The sequence below is a fragment of the Nilaparvata lugens genome, chromosome 4 (genome assembly GCF_014356525.2).
Source record: "Nilaparvata lugens isolate BPH chromosome 4, ASM1435652v1, whole genome shotgun sequence".
NCBI lineage: Eukaryota > Metazoa > Arthropoda > Insecta > Hemiptera > Delphacidae > Nilaparvata > Nilaparvata lugens.
In genome coordinates this window covers 73,898,332-73,920,593 of record NC_052507.1, presented here as the reverse complement: position 1 = coordinate 73,920,593, position 22,262 = coordinate 73,898,332, and the positions used below count along the sequence as shown (strand labels likewise).

Genomic DNA, 22,262 nt, shown 5'->3' with positions numbered 1-22,262 from the left:
GAAAATGGCATCAATGTTGAAATGAAACATGTTGTAATTAAATAATTCAAAAAGGGTACTGAGGCTTTTATTTTTCTTTCTATTTACATATTATTATATTTGGTTCTATAATCCTATAAAATACAGCATTACCTTAATGATATGTTGGTAGGTGAAAATTGGAGAATAATATTGATAGGTTTTTACTAGTTAATAATACAATTTATTGATAACAAATCAAATAGAAAATCTACATAATACAAACACAGTTCAAAGATATCAAATAATATTCACAGATTTTTATGTTTTGAGCAGATATAAAATTCATATAAATATGAACTATGTTGAGCTAATGCTAATTAGAAGCTTATTGTAGAGTAAAAATAATTGTTTCATCAATCTTGTTTAAATGCAAGTGAATGTGGGGCATGATATATTATTCATAGTAATATCATAGAGAAACAATAGCAAAAGTAGATTTCCCATGGTATAGGGCGTTTATGCCGTAATTTTTACTGTTATCTCAAGCCGCTATCAGTTCATGTAATTCTTTCCCGTGATGCTGTGTGACACTGGTAGTCTCTCATATTGTGCCATTCATACACTCTCACCCCAAAAATCAGTAAAATTCGACAATAATCAAGAGTAATCAGCTTGAGATAACAGTAAAAGTTGTGACATAAACGCCCTATACATGGGATATCTACTTACGCTATTGTTTCTCTATGGTTATATTCATGTAATATACCAATATCCTACATCGTAGAGTCATTGCTATAATATCTTATAAGTATTGTTACCTGTATCAATATTGGTTTGTTGGAGCTTCAATTGTTTTCTTGATAAGTAAGTTGTCTTGAATTATAGCACACAACTTCCAAATTTGTTCATAATAATGAATGGTAAACTGATAGTGTTCATTGTTTCTAAGCGATTATTATCTATTATAATAAAAATTTGATTTTCTGTGAAGCGATTGAAATTTTCTAAATATATTAAGCTCTATTTTCAACACTAGAATGCAATGACTAGGATAGTAAATGACACTACTCAACGTTCTCTTTCTTTCAGATTATTTCTCTGAATCAGTCAATATTTTTTGTGATTGATTAAGAATATGATTTATTATACAGAAAATGATTGACTTATATAAAATTGAATCGGAGGATTAATATTTGGATCCCGCTTTAGTGTTATGAATATCCATTGTTCATAATATAGTCACTCTGCTATGGTGACTGTAATATATATATATCGTATGAGATCGAGTACATCACATCATTTTATTTACCAAGTAAAAGTCACACATTTAAAATCAGTGCGTCAAGCCATTGGATGAAATTTGGTGTTGCTTGATGCACCTCGTCAATGTTTCCATTAAATTTGAAAATTGGACATTCTAACATTAAATGATTCATTGTCTGTGTCTCAGCGCCACATTCACATACAGCAGTGTCAGCAAAGCCCCATTTATACATCAGACCTCCACATCTTCCATGGCCAGTGCGCATTCGGTTCAACCGAGTCCATGTTCTTCGTGGCAATTCAAATCCTGCTGGTCTTATGGTTGGATCCAAATTCCAGGCACTGCCATTCTCAGCAAAATTATGCCAATGTTCTCTCCAGGCATTGGATAAGTCAAAGTTGGAGTCCACGGAATTGCATGGAGCATTCCTGGATTTAAGCCGCTGTCTTGGCATATTTTTAAGGTCTTTATGGATGGGTAGGGTCTGATTTTTATTTATTTCAGCAAACAAGCTTTTAAGAGCTTTATGACGTCTCAGTTGTGGTGGTGGAATATTACTCAACACAGGGAGCCACTCTCTAGGAGTTGACTTGACAGTGCCTGAGATCATCCTCATAGTTGAGTTCAAAGCTGTATCTATCTGCTTGGTGTGAGCACTGTTCATCCATACTGGAGAACAGTATTCTGCAACTGAATATACCAGGGCCAAACCAGCTGTTCTCATTGTGTCTGCTGAGGCACCCCAGGATGAGCCAACAAGTTTTTGCAATATGTTGTTTCTTGTATGCAATTTTGCTCTCAGCTTTTGAGTGTGGCATCTGTATGTGAGCGACCTGTCAAGTGTAATTCCTAAGTACTTAGGAGTAAAATTGTGTCTCAGTACTCTCCCATCAAGTGTAATATTCAGAGCAGTACCTGCCTCCTTATTATTTAGGTGACTGTAATAAGATTTGATATTATGAGGTAGGAAACATTCTCAATCAAAATCTACATAGGATATAGTTCCAGTTCATATGAACTCTAAACCTTCTCCTCAATGTCCATATAAAACCTCATTCACTTTATTTAACTATAACAAAAATCAATCAACAGCAAACTATATTCAAATAATGTTTGAACATTTCAGATTCTCTTTTTGATTTGTCTTCGCTCAGTGCTTCATTCAGTCTGTGAATCTCTATTCCACCCTTATCAGTTGACAACGCCTGAAAAGAAAACAAATTTATTTGTAGAAATTTATAATACTGTAATGTGAAATATTTCTTCTATGTTTGGTTTTGAAGCATCTAAATTTAAAAATCTACTTTGTGAAAATAATTGAGGACTGAAAATTTTGTGAAGTGAACAACTACAAGACTTTACCTATGTTGGACTATGTGTAACCTTATCTAAGTTTGGGAGAGGAATAGCACAAGGTTTCCTTATTTTTCTCTCCCTATCATTTTGATAATGTACTTATTGTATAAATCAATGAAGAATCACCCACTTATCATTGAAATGATATTGGAAGAGGAAAAGCATGCGAACCCTTTGATGTAAATTATAATAGCTTAACTTAAAAAGTTAAGCTATATAAACTATATATTATACGGTAACTCATTCATCAACAAACTGATATTAAGTATGAGTGAATATCATTAATGATATGAACACATAATTATAGAATGATTTAAATGAGAAAAAAACTGGCTCTGCTCTTACTATTCTCATTCCTGACTTTTCAGAATTGATAAAATATATAAATAGCCTATATATTTCCCGAGCAATTAGGTTCTACTAATAAATCTTGCATCATTTTAATTATTCTAATCAATATTATTTGTAGTATAAGCATAGATCATCACGATTTTTCCATAATTGAATCTTGTTAATTTTATCCTCCCTTTACAAGTTGGACAATAATTTGATAAATAATAATTATTAAACGAAAATCCAAAATCCATTAAAATATTTAAATTACTGAGTCTCACAAGCTATTCAAACCAATAACTGGAGTGAATAAATATATTAGTGATCAATTACGGCGGTAATTAAGTTTTTCCAATATTCAAATTTTCAATAATGATATTCGTATGGTTCTTGTTGGTAGGGAGTTCCCAACGTTTAGGTCCCACCTTACCTGATATATTATATTTTAGACGTCAATTATTAACCTCTCCACTGCTATGAGGTTTCATTATTCAACATTGTAGCTCATAGCATTTATATAACGGTATTATTTGAAAAAGAGAATTCACTTACTAGTACCTATTTTTATTACTAGTAGATGAATTCTATAAATTGAACCTATAATTGTATCAACAAACATTGAAGTTTATAGCATTTATATAACGGTTTTATTTGAAAAAGAGAATTCACTTACTAGTATTTTAATTACTAGTAGATGAATTCTATAAATTGAACCTATAATTGTATCAACAAACATTGAAGTTTATAGCATTTATATAACGGTATTATTTGAAAAAGAGAATTCACTTACTAGTATTTTTATTACCGTACTAGTACTGTAGATGAATTCTATAAATTGATCCTATAAGTGTATCAACAAACATTGGACGAAGTTTATAGCATTTATATAACGGTATTATTTGAAAAAGAGAATTCACTTACTAGTATTTTTATTACAAGTAGATGAATTCTATAAATTGAACCTATAATTGTATCAACAAACATTGAAGTTTATAGCATTTATATAACGGTATTATTTGAAAAAGAGAATTCACTTACTAGTATTTTCTATTACAAGTGGATGAATTCTATAAATATTCTGTAAAAACTATGCAGTTTTCTACTTACTAGGAGTGGTTCCTCTGCATGTGGAGATATGCTCATTGCAGTGATGGTTGACTCTGTTTTTGGGAGAGTAAAACGCGGGGAAAAGTCGCTGTAGCACAAGTCCCATACATGAATACTGAAAATCATCAAAATAGTCAATATGAAGCCAGGTTTGATAAAATTACATTACATACTTATTGCTTTTAGGACACTACTCATCATCAGTGATTGCATATGCTTACTTATACAAAATTCGCAAAGATCTTTATGGAACTTACTGAAAGATTGATGGATGTAAAAGGAAACATGAATGAATTTGAAACATGGAAATATAAAGAATATGTTTCAGGACAATTTATTTCTCATTAGTTTTATGTTATAGTTACTTACATTTTTTATCATTCTATAAGCATAGTAGCCTACAGCCTACAGTCATTATATTCTACTTTCAAAATGATTATCCAATTTCCAACACGAAAATGAAAAAAACATTACACCGGTAAATTCAACTTGCAAAAAACAACCAAAAATCCAAAATTATTTATTCAGTTTCAAAATCGTTCGTTGTCTTGCTCAGACTATGCTCATAATATTTTAAATGGGTCAACAATATTATATTTTTATTAGGATACCCAAAATAATCAGTTTCAGAATTCAGATCCATATACTCTTTAAAAGCTATCAACTACTACTATAACAACTTCAAACAATTTACTTCTATTTACAAACTACTCAAAATTACTAACTCTCAAAACTTTAAGGAAAATCTAATAAAAGCTGCTATATCAGTCTCATTAAAAAACTTTGGAAAATGCTTGATAATTTAAACAAAGTAGACTTACCTTGATTCTCCATCTAGTACGAAGAAAATGTTCTGCTTAACTGGTGACCAACAGATCGACTTGACTGGAGGCCCTGGGTCATTCACTGTTCCAATCAACTCAATCATTGGATTTCTAATTTTTCTTTGGAATAGATTCACTTTTCCGTCACTTGAGGCACTCTGTAAATAAATCAATATTAAATCCATAAATCCAAAAGTGATTATACATTATATTGAAATTTGTAATGTAATACTACCTACTCAATATTTAAATAATTAATTTGAAAGTATTAACTTTTTTATCCTTCTTTGGAATAGATTCACTTTTCCGTTACTTATATCACTCTGTAAATGAATAAATATCAACTTCATGAATCATCATATTCATAACTAGCAGGTGCTGCGAAAGGGTCTAATTAAAAACTTAACAGACTGAAAACTTGACGTACCTTATAAACTGGAAATAAGCCTATAACCATCTGCAGTAAATTAAGAAACAATAAATAACCTTTGCAAAATTTCAAGTTAATTAGTTGAGTAGTTGAGACTGATGATGCGTCATTCGTGAATTTCCTATCCCGAACATGTAAAAGCCAATTCTTCCTTTTATTATATTATAGAAGATAATTTATTCACAAGTGATGTTCATCACTGTTTCATAATAATTAACAGAATATTGAATCATTTTGAAGAACAACAGCAACAATTAATGAGCTGCTAATTTGTGAACATTCTCCTGCAGAAATGATTTACACATCAGGTAAAATAGGCCTTTTGTGAATTGACAACTAAATTTCCTGAATACAAAGTAGCTAATTTTTCCGTCTAGATATCAAAACAGCAGAATAATAAAAATATACTATTATTAACAAATTTGAATATCATTAAGGTATGGCACAGAGTAAAACTCTTTCTTTTCTGTGGGTATCCTATATACGTTAACATTGGTACGGTACGGTACATTGCATTGCTTCCCATCACAATATTGGACTTATTATCATTCCCCTAGTTACCTATAAACTTCCACTACAAACCTGCTTGTCAGCAACCTGCTTAGCAGCTTGTCTTATTTTACTCATGTAACAGACTACAGTGAGCGTACAAATATCATAATATGACATTCATTCATATCAAATCTATCATATATCTTGTTACCTATAGCTTGGTACAATACCGTACATCATTGCATCCTGCTTCTGTTCTTCCAATGCTAATAACGATTGGACTTAAACGTTTTGAGCTTATTGCTGATTAATTGGAAAAATTAGATACCGTACTCGATCACTAAATAAGTATAGTTTTTCTTTTTTTAATCATTTATGTACTTACTAGAAATAAAGGGTCACCAGTTGGAGAGGCTTCAATGCAACTGATTTCTGAAATTCCTTCTGCAAAAATAGAAAATTGAATTAAATTGAAATTCAATTAGCCATACTATGTGGCAACTGAGTATAATTTAATGAATCATGTTTCTACGGATTGAGAATGGAAAAATTATTAATAATGATTCTATTTTTTATTCGAAATGATATTGAAATCTCCTTTTTCGTTTCTTTTTTAATTTAAGAGAATGTATTTTCTTGTAATTTTAGAAGATAGGTACCGTAATCGAATATACTAGTGTTCTTACCTTTACTTGAGTAGTAACAAGGAGGTTGTCCTTTGCTATTTCCCTTTAAACAGTGAGTTATCATTCCAGTATTTGTTCCAACAAATAGATGGTTGCCACTTACTGAGAGCACCTTGCATTCCACATTCCCTATTAGACTCCTGCAAATAATCAAAGAGTTTCAATAAATAATAGAGTACCAACAATCAATTGATAATTTTCTAAACGATTGAAGCATATCAGTTAATATTTTTAGATTATACGTTCAACGCTTCGACGATTTATTCATATTTACACTAGCAATAAATACCCTGCAGAAGTCTTACGACAAGGATTATAAAGAATAGTATCTTTCATCATAAGGACGGGAAGGGGCCTTTTGCAGACGAGGATGATGTTTCTAGTCGAGGCGTTAGCCAAGACTAGAATTTCATTCGAGCACTGCAAGATACATTCACGTCCAAGTAACGTACACTATTTTTTGTCATAATAATCTTAAGAAGAATAATTGAGAAATAGAAAACATTACCCAATTGTGCTGAAGTTACTACATGCATTCTATAAACATAACCTAGTTTACAAATTCCGAATCAGGAATTTTGTGGAAGTTGATAAAACTTCCACCTGGAGCTCTGAAGGTGGATTTTTTTGTAGCATTTTTGCTGTTCGTATTTTGGAACTAGGAAACATACTCGACTGTAAAGAAAACATAATGGTTTCATTACAGTAGAGCTTAGACCAGTTATAGAATAGACACGCTGGGAAGTCTAGCCTCTGAAGCCAACATCTACTGCCATATCTCCAAATCGTGACGTCATCATCGAATAGAAAACTTTCAGATTGTGTTTATTTCAGAAGGATGTAAATTATTATTCATTAAAATGGTAAACTCCAGCTGCGCTCTCGCTGAAATAGACACAATCTGCTATGGAAAACAATGTAAACAAACTCTACAGAATAGTTTTCTATCTGATGCTGACGTCAAGATTTGGAGATATGGCAGTAGATGTTGGCTTCATCGACTTTCAGTATGAATATACAATAAGCCCTGTCTATTCTATAACTGGTCTAAGCAGTAGAGTATGCTGTAAAGAGAATCATTGACCGAGCGAAGTGAGGTCTAAGATTCAAGTCGACGGTTTGGCATTTCTCTTAATGTTTGAATGATGAATGTTTTAATGTTTGAATGTTTAAATGTTCAAATGTTTGAATGTTTAAATGTTTATATGTTGCGCATTTACAGCGAAACGCGGTAATAGATTCTCATGAAATTTGACAGGTATGTTCCTTTTTTGATAATTACAATAATTATTGTGCGTCGACGTATATACAAGGCTTTTGGAAATTTTGCATCTCAAGGATAATATAAAAGGGAGAAGGAGCCTCCTTTATACGCCAATATTAGAGTAAAAATCAGACTACAGAATAATATTCATCATAAATCAGATGACAAGTGATTACACAGAGGTGTGGAGAAGCCAGTCTATTGCTGTATTTCCGTAAGGTCTACAGTTTCAATCAGGTACTTGTGGATGAGAATACTGCGTGAGGTCTACTGTTCACAGAACTACTAGTAAAAAATGAAATTATTATTAAACGAGGATCCTAATTAAATTATGTAAATCACCCCCGAAGACTTCTGCTACTGCAAATATTGACAACAGGGGTAACAGCTAGATGGAAATTGGATAAGAGCTACTATCCAAGAATTATTTGTCTGTATTCCTGACTAGCAATTAGGAGGTACCAGGTTCGATTCCCGAGCTGGCAAATAATTGTTGTATAGAAGCTCTCATCCAATTTCCATCTAGCTGTTTACCCTGTTGACAATATTTGCAGTGGCAGAAGTCTTCGGGGGTGATTTACATAACTTAATCAGGATTTTCGTTCAATAATTATTCATTAATTATCATTTGAACAAATGCAATTTCTAATTTATTTCCATCTATAAAAAATATAATTTTAATTTATCTAGAGAATAATCATTACCTAGAAGTGAATTGCAACACGTTGATTGATACACTTGGTACCAGCCGCACATGTCCCCAGGGAGCAAGTCCTGCTACGGTTGTGTTTCCCATATTTTCACCACTATATTTCGACAGAATTAGGTGTACCACAGTCCATATAATGATGATGCCGTCCACTTCAAGTGAAGCTATCTAAAAAAAAGGGAGAATCAGACAGATATCCATGAAATAAAACATTCTTTATTTGGCGAAGTTAGGACTTTCCAGTCCTTTTTACCACTTATCCTTGATATTAAAAAATACAATAAAATCAACAGTAGCCTAACTTACTACAATAAATGAAAATACAGTGAATAATGTAGTATCACAAATTAATCTATTTCAACAATTAATCTATATTTATTTAGAAATAAATAATTTAATCATTGAAAAATACATATTTAGTAGCCTGTTCTGCTAATCTAAGAATAGAATAGAATAGAAACTTTATTGCAGCCATATAATAAATTAAATCTTTTCTCCCAAAGCCAATACGGTTTTCAACGAGGAAAATCGACAGAAGATGCTCTTTTCTATTTTTCCAACTTAATTTATTCTAGTTTTAATAATGGCAATAAAACAACCGGGCTATTTGTAGATTTCACAAAAGCTTCTGATCTTGTTAATCATGGAATTTTATTGATGAAGCTCGAAGCGGCTGGGATAAGGGGATTAGCGTTGCGGTGGTTCCGCAGCTTCCTGACTGGTAGGGAGCAGCGGGTGAGAGTGGGCAACTGCCTCAGCGAGCCTCTTCCAGTCACTGTCGGGGTACCTCAGGAATCCGTATCCTCTGCTATTTTATTCATTTTATTTATCAACGATTTGCTTACAAAAAACTTTCATGGTCACATTCAGGCTTTTGCTGACGATATTGCCTTTTTTTATTCCAATAAAAATAAAGAGACTCTACAAAATAATATTATCTATGACTTGAAAATCCGTCAAGAGTGGTGCACAATAAATAGAATGAGAGTAAACGGTGCAAAGACAAAATATATCAATTTCGATTTTAAGGCATTCATTTTTGCAGGCCCAATTATATATCATACACAAAATTGTGACAATCGTGATAATTGTGACTGTGAAGAAATTTAAAAGGTAAAGTCATTCAAGTACTTGGGTTTAACTTATGATGAGAAAATGTCATGGAAAACTCATATTCAAAATTTGCATGTAAATGTTAGAAGAGCAATAAGAAAGTTCTATTTCCTGACAAGCATCTGCGATGAGCAGCTAATGAAAACATTGTATTATGCTCTCATACACTCTCAATTACAGTATGGTTTGGTATGTTGGGGTGGAACTTTTAAAACTATTATTAATAGGTTAAGAATAACCCAGAATCATTATATAAGATTGATAATGTTTAAAAATGTAAGAGAGAGTTCTTTTCCTTTGTATGTAAATTTGAAAATAATGCCTATCCAAAATTTATTCGTTTTTAAAGTTTTAAAATTGTTTTATTTGAAAAGCGGAAACTGTGGTACGGGAAATCTTTATTACAATATGAGAAGCGTTAACCAGCTACTGTGTAGGACACCAAAGGTGAGCAGGGAAATTTTTAGGCACTCGTTTATGTACTTAGGACCTTATATTTACAATAAATTGCCAATTGAATTGAGAAGGTGTGATTCCTATATTATATTTTATGAGAGAGCAAAGAGCTGGTTATTTACAGTGAACGACGTATGGATGGTTAGAAATGTTGTTAGATAATGGTGCAGGTTAAGCTAGCATTGTTCAACGGCACCATTCTCATAAAAATATTATTATTCAATTGAATCACTATTCCACTAAGGCATGTACGGTATTATATTAATTATTACATTTAAATGCATTTCATTTATTCCAGTTTTTGGTTTTATGGGCTGTTTCAATTTATTTGTTTTTTATCTCATGCGCTACAGGCAGTAGTTTCAGTATTGTTTTAGCAATCTTAATCACCTAGACTAGTCTCACAGCTTTTATTTTTATTTTTTTTCATACAAGTTTATTTTTATTTTTATTATTTATTATTTAAGTTGATAATGTTTTTACCTTGTTAATTATACTTTGATTATCTGATCACACAACTGGATACGTGATCAGTATAATTCCCAAGATACTATTTAATTTCTAGTATTTTTGTTCAGAATGTACAAATTATGAGATTCCATTTATAGATCGTACTACATTCAAGTCACGGTCTCACAATTTGATCCCTGGACTGATTTACGAATCACATGTTCCACAGGATCAATACGCTGCAATAACATGCAGTCAACCACCTGAGTTATTGGTATTTAATTCAATCAGCCTATAGTACCTCGTGATTTTATAATTAGGAATTCAGCATTCAGGCATGCGCAGTTGGCTTCCTTCAACATTCGAACGCCCCACACCGAATAAGTAGGGAACAACTTGTGAGACCACATCTGTATGTGTGGATCCAAAAGCTTTACTTTACTATATGTTATTGTACACGTTTATCACGTTTGTTTTTGTACACGATATTATTTTCAATAATATTTCAAGTGAAAGTGACATAACCAACATTTTGATTTGGACAGTATAATATAAATTGGAAATGGGACAGTTTTGGGCATGAGCCTGTTGTGCCTTTCCTCATATTAAGTATTTGTACACAATATAAATAAATAAATAAATAAATAATAAATAAATATCTTGTTCTACTGTATGGTAATGGTTCGTGATTTTCACTTCTGACATATGAAATAATCCCTAAAATAATTTCTTTTTGTGAATTATTCACTCAACAATCATGTGTATAAATCTAATCTCTGTTCAATGTAGTATTTAGGCCTATATTTTCTGATAATATCTGACAAGTAGCCCGGAATCAACAAGATGTCAGAAAATATAAGTCCGGCGACACAAAGATATTTCAGTGTAGTAATTTCAATTTCATAATTTCTGAACAATCACTTACTTGTTATGAATGTTGGAGACCTTAAAGTGTGTTCCGAACCATGAAGTCCAGTACGCTGATGCCAGGCTGATTTCTCTCTCAAGTCCCATACACAAATCGACCTATAGCAAAAGGTAATCTTTTATTGCAATTCATGTATTATATATATCCTCAAAAGCCTTCAGTTTATTGCAGTTTCCTGTTATTTTTCCAGACATTCAGACTTATGCATAAGACTACGAGATGCATCACTTAGATAATATTGAATAAAAAGACAAAGAAATTGTCAACTACACAAAAAAAGACTTAAGACTCTTTGAAGACTTTAAAGACTTAAAAAAAGTCTTAAAAAAGACTTGACAAGTCATCAAAAAGACTTGTCAACTACACAAAAAAAGACTACACTTAAAAAGGGTTAGCTGCTAAGAAAACATTTGATATTTTTTTTAAAGTTCCATTCTCCATATTTCTTAGATGTTCAGGGAGTGAATTAAACTGCTGAATATCTATGTTTCTGGCTCTGCTTTTTATTACTCACTGAATTATTACAATGAATACTGAATAGTGTATGCCTGAAATTGGGTCAATGAATGAACATTTATTATGTATTGATATATAATTGGAAAGATTGTCTAAATTCATGTTCTCCGCTGTTATCTTGAGAAAATTTCAAGAATTTTTAGCAGTTTCCCAATTATGATAGGTACAAATAGCTATGAGAGTGATTTTATGATGTGAATATTATTTATTCAAGAGTTTTTCCATTGAGGAATCAGATTATTCTAGAACAAGCATAATATGCATCAATTCACCATAAATATTATGAGACACTGAATGTAGTGTAGATATGAATATCATGAAAACAGATGATATTATATCATGACTGTTGTAGATAAGAATTGGAACCGTTTTGGACTTCAGCTTGTGGTACTTTTCTGGGAGTTGGATAGTTCTAAATGTTTATTAAAATAAATAAGCATTGAGCTACAGTAGGGAGTGTAGTTGCTTTACCTGATAAGTAGAGGTTTCCTGAGCTTCTTCCTTTGTTTTATTTACACAACACTCAACAGAGACTACTGGACTCGTATGTGACGTTTCATTGAGAACTTTAGCTGCAAAAAAGGAAAGTGAGGATAAGTTTTGTGTTTTGATGTCACCTCAGTAAACTAAAATCATTTCTATTTTGGAATTCATTGCAATAACAGTCATGCGGGTGTTCAATGTTCTCATAGCCACATTTCAAACTACTCCTAAATTTCTAGTGTTTTTGTTCAGAATGTACAAATTATAGGATTCCATTTATAGATACTATAGTACTATAGTCAAGTCACGGTCTCACTATTTGATCCCTTGTCCGATTTAGGATTCACCCCTTCCACAGGATCAATACGCTACAATGCATAGCAATTACATCCAGTCAATCAGCTGAGTTATTGCTATTTAATTCAATCAGCCTAGCCACAGCCTACTATAGATAGCCATGATACTATTATCCAAAGTAAGCCATGCCCTAGCACCCCGTGATTTTATAATAAGGAATACAGCATTCAGGCATGCGCAGTTGTCTTCCTTCAACATTCGAACTAGGGGGATTCAACATCGAGGAACTAGGGATCAGCTTGTGAGACCACATCTGTATGTGTAAATCCAAAAACTTTCTCATACCGTATAATATGTTATTTTATTTTTATCGTTTAATAATATTTTGTTCTAAACAGTATAGTACTGAATCGTGATTTTCATTTCCGACTTATAAAATGATCCCAAAAATAATTTACATTTGTGAATTATTCACTCAACATTCTTTTGTGAATCTATTCAATGTTGTATTTATATTGTCTAATAATATCTGACAAGTTGTCAGGAATCAGTAAGATGTCAAAAAAGTTATATAAGTCGTATAAATAGGTATAGGACTGTAGGTCGTATAATAGAATAGTCACAATAGATATTTTGGTGCACTTTTTAAATTTTATTTTTCAATAATCACTTACTTGTTATGAATGTTGGAGACCTCAAAGTGTGTTCCGAACCATGAAGTCCAGTACGCTGATGCCATGCTGATTTCTCTCTCAAGTCCCATACACAAATCGACCTATAACAAAAGGTAATCTTTTATTGTAATTCATGTATTATATATATACTCAAAAGCCTTCAGTTTATTGCAGTTCCCTTTTATTTTTCCAGACATTCAGACTTATGCATAAGACTACGAGATGCATCACTTAGATAATATTGAATAAAAAGACTAAGAAATTGTCAACTACACAAAAAAAGACTTAGATGATAATTTTCAATGACAGTTGGCCTAGGCCTTGTAATTTTTCTAGTAAAAAATGTTCATTTAATGAAATCAGTTGAATTTAGAACTCTACTGACAATTCCATTGTATGTAGGCCTATATTATTCTCATTTATTCAATTAATTATTATTAATCGTTATAATGTTGTTATTATACATGTATTATAATATTAATGATTCATGAAAATAATCATAAAATGAAATTTCATAGATTTGGAAACACTTTACTTTACTTTGATCTGGTACTATCATACTCATTCTCTAGAATGAGTAGATATTTTTCAGATTCTCATAATATACCAAGAGGAGTCTTGTCAAACAAGCAGTCAAGCCAGTTGCATAGACGTGACACATACCTTATTTCAAATTTCAAGCTTGAAACAAATAATTCATAAATTGAGATCATAGATTAATAGAAGAAGAAGAAGAAGAAGAAGAAGAAGAAGAAGAAGAAGAAGAAGAAGAAGAAGAAGAAGAAGAAGAAGAAGAAGAAGAAGAAGAGTAACAGAAAGACAAGAGATGATGGATGAAAATAGAACGGAATTGAGAAAATGATTGTTACAATAATGTGAAATATTTCTTCTATGTTTAGTTTTAAAGCATCTACATTTGAAAATCTACTTTGTGAAAATATTTGAGGACTGAAAATTCTGAGAATTGAAGAAATACAAGACTTAACCTATTTCGGACTATGTGTTATCTGAATTTGGTAGAGGAATAGCACAAGGTTACCTTATTTTCCCTCTCCCTATCATTTTGATAATGTACTTGTTGTAGAAATTAATTATGAATGAAACAATAGAAGGAAATGAGTTCTTAACCCAATACCTGCTACCATCTATCGTCAGAACTCAGAAATATTCACTTCAACGCATTGACCAATCACAAGCGAGATCCAGACTTGTAAGCCACGCCTCTAAACTCCGCCAGCTCTCTTCACATTTTGAAAAACTATTTGACTTCAATTGTTAATGACTAAACTCCGGTCATTGTCATGGAAAAGACAAGCGCGACTGACGTACGCACTGACGGTCGGCACGCACTTGTGACGGTCGGTCGAGCTCTGTAATAGGCCGGTTACATTATTATTCATTTCATTCAATAATGCGGATTTCGCTGTTTCTCACGTGGATTTGTTTTATTTTGCACTCGGCCTCTGCGCACAGGTTTTTCTACCTTGCAGGAACCCTCCTTATATGATATAATATTACTTATTATAATACCTACTGTATCTAACTATAAAGTAATGTATTTTATACTTCAAGTTTTGAACTTTGTAATAATTACCATTAAGCCTTGTACACACGTCCGTACAGATTCGCGCGAACAATCGTATGTACATATGCCTCAACATTCACTGTACGTCCTTGTGGACGCGATCCACGTATGCCTCAGCATTCAAAAAGCTAACTGATTTGTAGACGACACGAAGACATGGTAGATGTAGATTTTCCACAACATGACAACAATTGCGTCATTCCATCATTGAAGATAGTTATCACAAATTGCAGCAGTATCATTTTATTTCAATGACTTATATAATAAAATCAAAAATAAAACTTGACAAACGATGTTGGTGGGTTGAACAATTGTAGGTTGAAGTAAGGAAATAAATTGCTACATGACATAATATTGACAATTAAATCTTTCTTAGGTTGTCAAAACATTATGTTGTTAATATACTGAATCCAATTCAACTAGTTATCTAAACAAAAAATGATCATATCATCATGAGGGAAGCAATACCTCCACAAGAACGATTGGCTCTAACTTTGAGATTCTTGGCATTAGGCGATTCATTTGTTGGTTTCCAATATCTATTCAGAATCTCAAAAAAAGAAAAATTCTACTATAATTCCAGAAGTTTTGATGACCTAATCAAAGCACTCAACACTGTCTCACAAAATTGACAGTCTTCTTTAAGGAAATTAGATATAAATTGAATCAAATACTAAATTGCTGCCCATTTTAAACTAACTATGCTCATACACATGACAAAACAAGATTCTCCAAAAGATTAGCTTCAAGATTTACCTTCAAGGGAATACTAGTTCAAAGTTTGAATAAACCTCTCTATAGATAGCCTAGCTATCTAAAACGTATTATATCATACAGTATTGAAGATTACAATTTTAATTAACAACTCTGATTGATAACATGAAACAAACACAAGATGATTTGATAGCCACAGTAAAATAATTATTTCAGCTATACTTTCTTGTAGGAACCCTGTAGAGAAGCTTTTTTCACTTAAATTATGCAGTTCTAAATTTGTTAATCATGATACGAATTATATACTCCATGCATGTTTCTATTTAAATATTTGACAATCCACATATCCTACAAAATTACAAAAATCCTACAATTTACAATTAGTTATTGGATCACAATTTGATTTGTCATTCATTAACCTAATTCATTGGAATTAGGTTAACTTAATTTAAAATTTACGCCTTCAATGTTTACGTTTTGCCTCACCCGTATGGCAAAATCGCGTCCACACGTACATTCAATGCTCGCCCGAGGCGCCTTTGAGCACGCCAAAATACCGACAGGGTTCCGGTTCGCCCACATGCCTCAGCGAACAGTGTCCACACGTGCGAATGCAAGCCCATACACGTATGCTCACCCGAGGCAAACGTACGTGTGTACACCGTTTTAAGGATAAATAAAAAAATTGTATTTACACTCTTAACTAGATATCATCATGTAGGTACTAATATATACATATACTCATACGCAAAAAAATTAAAATGAAGATGAAAAAGGAATAGTGAACAGTCAATTGAGTTCCCTTTACAGTTGATGACTATAATAATAGAGAACCAATGGTATAAGTAGATATCCCATGGTATAGGGCGTTTATGTCGCAACTTTTACTGTTATCTCAAGCTGATAGTCCACGTAGTTCTTTCCTGTGAAGCTTTATGACGCTGGTAGTCTCTCATATTGTGCCGTTCATACACTCTTACCCGGTCAAAACAGTAAAAATCGACAATAATCGACAGTAATCGGCTTGAGATAACAGTAAAAGTTGCGACATAAACGCCCTATACCATGGGATATCTACTTACGCTATTGTTTTCTATGCTATAATGTTGTAAATAATGAGAGAGTTATTATTACCCATCATTGAGGCCTGCAAAAACCAGATGAGCTTGAAGTTGTGCTGATATCACGTTGCCGGGTGAAACTAGGATTTTGTGTGGCGTAGAGTGCTTGTAGACGTTCCACACACAAATCATGCATCTGCCGAAGCACTCGTCTCTCAGTGAGCTGGGTGTCTGCTTTAACACAAACAAAACATAATATTTTAACACAATTTAAGTAAAATTTCAACACAAATAAAACATAATTGTAACACAAAAAATACAAAATAATTGTAACACAAATAAAACATAATTTAATGCTGAATCTACTATCTAATTATAGTAGTTTATGAATCTCAATAACTAATCAACACCTCTCATTAATCCAGAGGGAACCATAATCCATAATATAAAAACACTCTTCGACATCATTTTAACACACATAAAACATAACTTAATGCTGATGCTACTACTGAATAGAATCTTGTAGAAGCTACTACTCTTGAATCTTGATTCTTCGATGGATGATATCTTTATAGAGAGGAATCCAAAGAATGTAAAATTTGAGTTTGCCGGCTTGAGATCGTAGTTTTCAAATTCGAGGCGAAGTCAAGAACTTAAAGCTTTTGAGATCCGGCTAAACTAAACATTTTTGTCCGAGATGCTATTTTCCGTAAAAAACTTAAAACTTAATGTACTAAAAAATTGAGAATTAAAAATTTTAAAACTGGAAACTTGACGAACTGAGAACTTGAAACTTAACAAATTGAAAACTTGACGAACTGAGAACTTGAAACTTAACAAATTGAAAACTTGACGAACTGAAAACTAGGAAAATTGGCAATTTCACAAACTGGAAACTTGACGCAAAAATAAATAGCCTACCGTTACGTAGGTTGAAAATATAAGATTTATATCCTTTTTTAGGTAAGATTTATATGATGTAAGATACGTTTTAGAGTCGATCAGACAGATTACGATAGTAGGTAGAGAAAAATTGCATCATTTCGATTGTTTAAAACATTGATATCAGTGAACTCACCAACTCTGATTCCTTGTGTACTGTAATCATCTGGTTTGGTGTGGTCAATGAGAATTTCAAGCTGGTAATTTGACGTCCTTTCAAGAACTCAGCATTTTCAAAGTTTAGAGCTGTGAAACCATCGCTAATTGCTTTCGAATGTGCTGAGAGAACAGACTTTCCATTGGATTTCCTCAGTGATTGCTCCTCTTCAAGGAGTGTCAATACCACCTAACAAAAATTGATAATATTTAAAGAGTTCACAACAAAAACTCCATGATCATTTCAATCAAAAGTCTTATGATCAAGGCAAACGCACACAGCAGTAGATAGACGGGGGAAAACTCCCTCCGCTGATATATATTCGAATGTTGCAATACACACATACGTCTTTCTGTCTGCAGACTTCCGTCTGCATAGACTAAGAATAATAATATTATTCTAATTAGACTAATTGAATTGTTAGTCTTTTCTTCAACTCCCAGATCTTTCTTTGAAAAATTGAATCCTTCATTTTGTATACATTCATTTTCTTTCAATGTAAATATATTTGAGCATTAAGTTTATTCCTTTTCTTCTATATTTATTTATTCATTTATTTATTTATCTATCCATACGTGGATACAATAACAAATCATATAAATATGATTGGGAAGGAACAACAGGCTTGGCCCAAAACTATTCCATTCCCAAATTTTGATTACATGTCCAAAAAATAGGTTATGTTTTTTCTGTAAGAAGTTCAAGCTCAACTTTCGTCCAAAAATAAATATGAGATGCAAATTTTAAATTTAGAAAAATTAAAACACCAAATTATAGTTAAATATTACACTTAATTATCACTGCACATTGTATTAATTAAGATATTCTCTTAAATCGTAAAGTGCATTATGTTCACTTTTAAAAATCAAGAAAATTCTCTTGAAAATTTTTATTTCGATTCTAAATGGATTCATCTATACTTTCAAAATTCTAATCACACTCTCTCACTTACTAAGGCTAGGCGCACACCAGTTAGTCAAGACAAGACAAGACATGATCAGACACGTTCAGTCACAATACTTCACATAGTGTTGCTTATGAAGACATGTCTAATTGCAATGACTAATCAGTGTGAGTTTCATCACAAGCAGCTATGTGAAGTATTGTGACTGAACGTGTCTGATCATGTCTTGTCTTGTCTTGACTAACAGGTGTGCGCCTGGCCTTAAGGTGCGTACAGATGTACGCGCCGCGAACATGAGCAATTCACTTTTAATCAGCTGACTATATATCTGTATTTTCACAGAAACGGTATAAGATATAGATATAAAAAGCTTGGCTCAAGCTGATTGCAAAGTGAATTGCTCATGTTCGCGGCGCACATGATCTGTACGCACCTTTACTGATCACGATTTCTGAAAAACTATTGGATGGATTATAGTCCCAGATGCTTCCAAAGAAATCTTTCTTATGAAATCTCACTAAAATTCCAAATGAATTCATTCACTATAAAGCTATCAATGAGTATGCAAAGATAATCCTCTTGATAGAATAAACTTGCCTCTGATGCAGAAGATAGGAAATTTTGTAGCCGAATAGAATTGACTTGCAAGTTGGCTTGCCACTCCTCATCAGTCTCATTGAACATTCCATCGTCACCAACTCCTTTTCGATCCTGGAAAATGTTTTTTACGTCATCAACACATCACAGATACTTATAATAATTGGATGGGCTACTATTAAAAACATCTTTTCATCAGTAAGACATCCTTGCAATATATATTATAGAATGCAACAGCAGCTCATAACATAATCCTCATAAAAAGCCTGGTTTTTACTTGTAGAGTTAGAGGTTGAGTAACTGGCATAATAACCCTACCGAGCTAACTCTACTCTACTTACTTGGTCGAGTAACTGTTTTCACTACAATTGAGTATAGTAGGTAAAGTGTGTTGTCTAGTGAACAGAATTAACCTTAAAATGTCAATACTCTACTCTGACTCTTCTCTACTAGTTTGAGACTATTTTCATTTTCATTAAAGTAGTAAAGTACATTCAGTATAGTAGTGGTAGATTGATTGATTGATTATTCATTTATTACATGCCAGGTCTTGAAAAACCTATTGCATTAAATAACATTACAATTATACATGTAGTAGAGTACTACAGTAGATCTACATAATAGATCCTACTCTTAGTAGAGTAGAGTGAGAAGCGGTGGTGGGGGAAGGCAAGTGGTAGAGTACTCTCCCACGTTGCTGTCCCACTCTACTCTAATAAAAACTAGTACTCTACCATTACTCTACTCTATGAATGTTTTCATTGGGAGAATTCACAAGATAGTTAGTACTTGCCCAGGGAACTCTACCACTAACTCTACTAATGAAAACCAGGCTTTACGGGGAATTTGTTAAAACATTTTATTAAACTGTTTTGACTACAAAATTACAATTCATTGTCAAATGAATTGAATAATTTCGAAGATGAATTCCATATAATGGAATTGAATAGGATTGAATAGCATAAATAAATTTGAAAACCGCTTCCCGGTGGTTTGGAACCCACCTAAAGCTGTCCACTTATCTCTAATTCTCATCATACACGTCATTAAATAAATGATTACACATGATTAAATGCCATGAGAAGATAAACAGGAAGCAGAAAGAACGAATTTTGTTTTTCGGGATTCTTAAAAATACGATTTTTAATACGTGAATATTTCCTATTTTAGTTATAATAATGTGGAATATTTCTTCTATGTTAAGTTTTGAAGAATCTAAATTTGAAAATCTACTTTATGAAAATATTTGTGGACTGAAAATTTTGTGAATTGAAGAACTACAAGACTTAACAAAACTATTTTGGGCTATGTGTCCACATAGAAACATTATTATCTAAATTTGGGAGAGGAATAGCACAAGGTTACCTTATTTTTCCTCTCCCTATCATTTTGATACTGTACTTATTGTGTAGATGAATAATAAAGAAAGAGAGTGAGTGAGAAAGAGAGAGAATCAATCTGAGACAGATTTCCGAAAATAAGGCTTCTCTGGTTGGTTCTTTAACAGGCTTTTGTGCAACCGGGGCAAAGATTCTAAGTTGAGAATAAATCGAAATTGATTATTTTTATAATTCTCACCAATATAAAACGATTCAGGAACAGCTCTGGATTAGAATCGATTGGATGAAATTTGATTGGATGTTGTGTCCATTTATTTGAAACGTGAATCTCCTCGGTTTGTACTTCCTCACTCAAGCAGTCATCATTTGTTTGTGTTTGCATCTGAAATTGCAACTTATTGATTACAAAAACCAGTATCATGGTACCAGTATCAACCAGTACCATTACAGTATCATGTGCAGAATAATGTAGAAAAATTCTTCACGCTACGTGGTATTCGAATACAAATTCAAACTCATCCACTCGTATTTTGATTGTAAGTTCACTTTTCAGTTGGTAGTTTCAATTTTCAAACCTAAAAATATCATACCGAATAATATATGTACTTATCTATAATAGTGATCCTACTTCTCTGATCATAGATAAGTTGTCTGTGTAAATTAAATTTCAATATGCGTATGCGAACTCACTCACGAACAGACCGACAGGTCCATGTGAGTACAGTTTAAATTATTTTGTGAAATAGTTTAAACATAGATTTAATCTTCTTCAAATTAGTACATTTACTGATGTTTTATAAATCTGAATTTTTTTGTGAAACAATAAATCCAACTCAATATTTCAATCAGACATTTTTCTGCATCAATCCATGTCAAAAATGCGTGTGAAAAACTTCAACCACATCTTGCCAATCGCGACAGAAAATATTCTATTTTAACCTTCAAACACAATGTGCTTAATAGTTTGAACTGGGCTGCCACAGTACTTGGATCGTCAGAAAATCCTCACTTATATATTCCCACAACGCTTATGTCCTGTCCTGATAAGCCATAATTATTATCATTATTGAGTTTGATGTAGGAAAATATAAGATAGTTTTGTCTGATTCTACACAATATAATGATGAGGCAATTGAAATTATATACAGGTCTACAGATAAGCCATAATAATTATTATCATTATCGAGTTTGATGTAGGAAAATATAAGATAGTTTTGTCTGATTCTACACAATATAATGATGAGGCAATTGAAATTATATACAGGTCTACAGATAAGCCATAATAATTATTATCATTATCGAGTTTGATGTAGGAAAATATAAGATAGTTTTTTCTGATTCTACACAATATAATGATGAGGCAATTTAAATTATATACAAGTCTACAGATAAGCCATAATAATTATTATCATTATCGAGTTTGATGTAGGAAAATATAAGATAGTTTTTTCTGATTCTACACAATATAATGATGAGGCAATTTAAATTATCTACAGGTCTACAGATAAGCCATAATAATTATTATCATTATCGAGTTTGATGTAGGAAAATATAAGATAGTTTTGTCTGATTCTACACAATATAATGATGAGGCAATTTGAATTATCTACAGGTCTACA

At 32.3% G+C, this 22,262-nt stretch overlaps 1 protein-coding gene across 2 annotated transcripts in view; it reads right to left on the bottom strand.

Moving 5' to 3' along the window:
* Positions 1–2,308: 2,308 nt before the first annotated feature.
* LOC111048782 (cytoplasmic dynein 2 intermediate chain 1) overlaps positions 2,309–22,262 on the bottom strand; it is a 30,245-nt gene continuing 10,291 nt past the window's right edge. The window contains exons 7-18 of one of the 2 annotated variants that reach the window (XM_039426416.1): positions 20,882–21,025; positions 19,304–19,417; positions 17,782–17,991; positions 16,777–16,937; positions 13,344–13,444; positions 12,361–12,461; positions 8,422–8,594; positions 6,454–6,593; positions 6,153–6,211; positions 4,843–5,003; positions 4,022–4,136; positions 2,309–2,430 (exon numbers count right to left, since the gene is read on the bottom strand). In XM_039426416.1, the coding sequence (XP_039282350.1) occupies positions 2,311–2,430; positions 4,022–4,136; positions 4,843–5,003; positions 6,153–6,211; positions 6,454–6,593; positions 8,422–8,594; positions 12,361–12,461; positions 13,344–13,444; positions 16,777–16,937; positions 17,782–17,991; positions 19,304–19,417; positions 20,882–21,025 (1,599 nt within the window). In that variant the 3' untranslated portion in view covers positions 2,309–2,310. The remainder of the gene's footprint in view (positions 2,431–4,021; positions 4,137–4,842; positions 5,004–6,152; positions 6,212–6,453; positions 6,594–8,421; positions 8,595–12,360; positions 12,462–13,343; positions 13,445–16,776; positions 16,938–17,781; positions 17,992–19,303; positions 19,418–20,881; positions 21,026–22,262) is intronic. The other variant, XM_039426417.1, reaches the window with a different exon arrangement.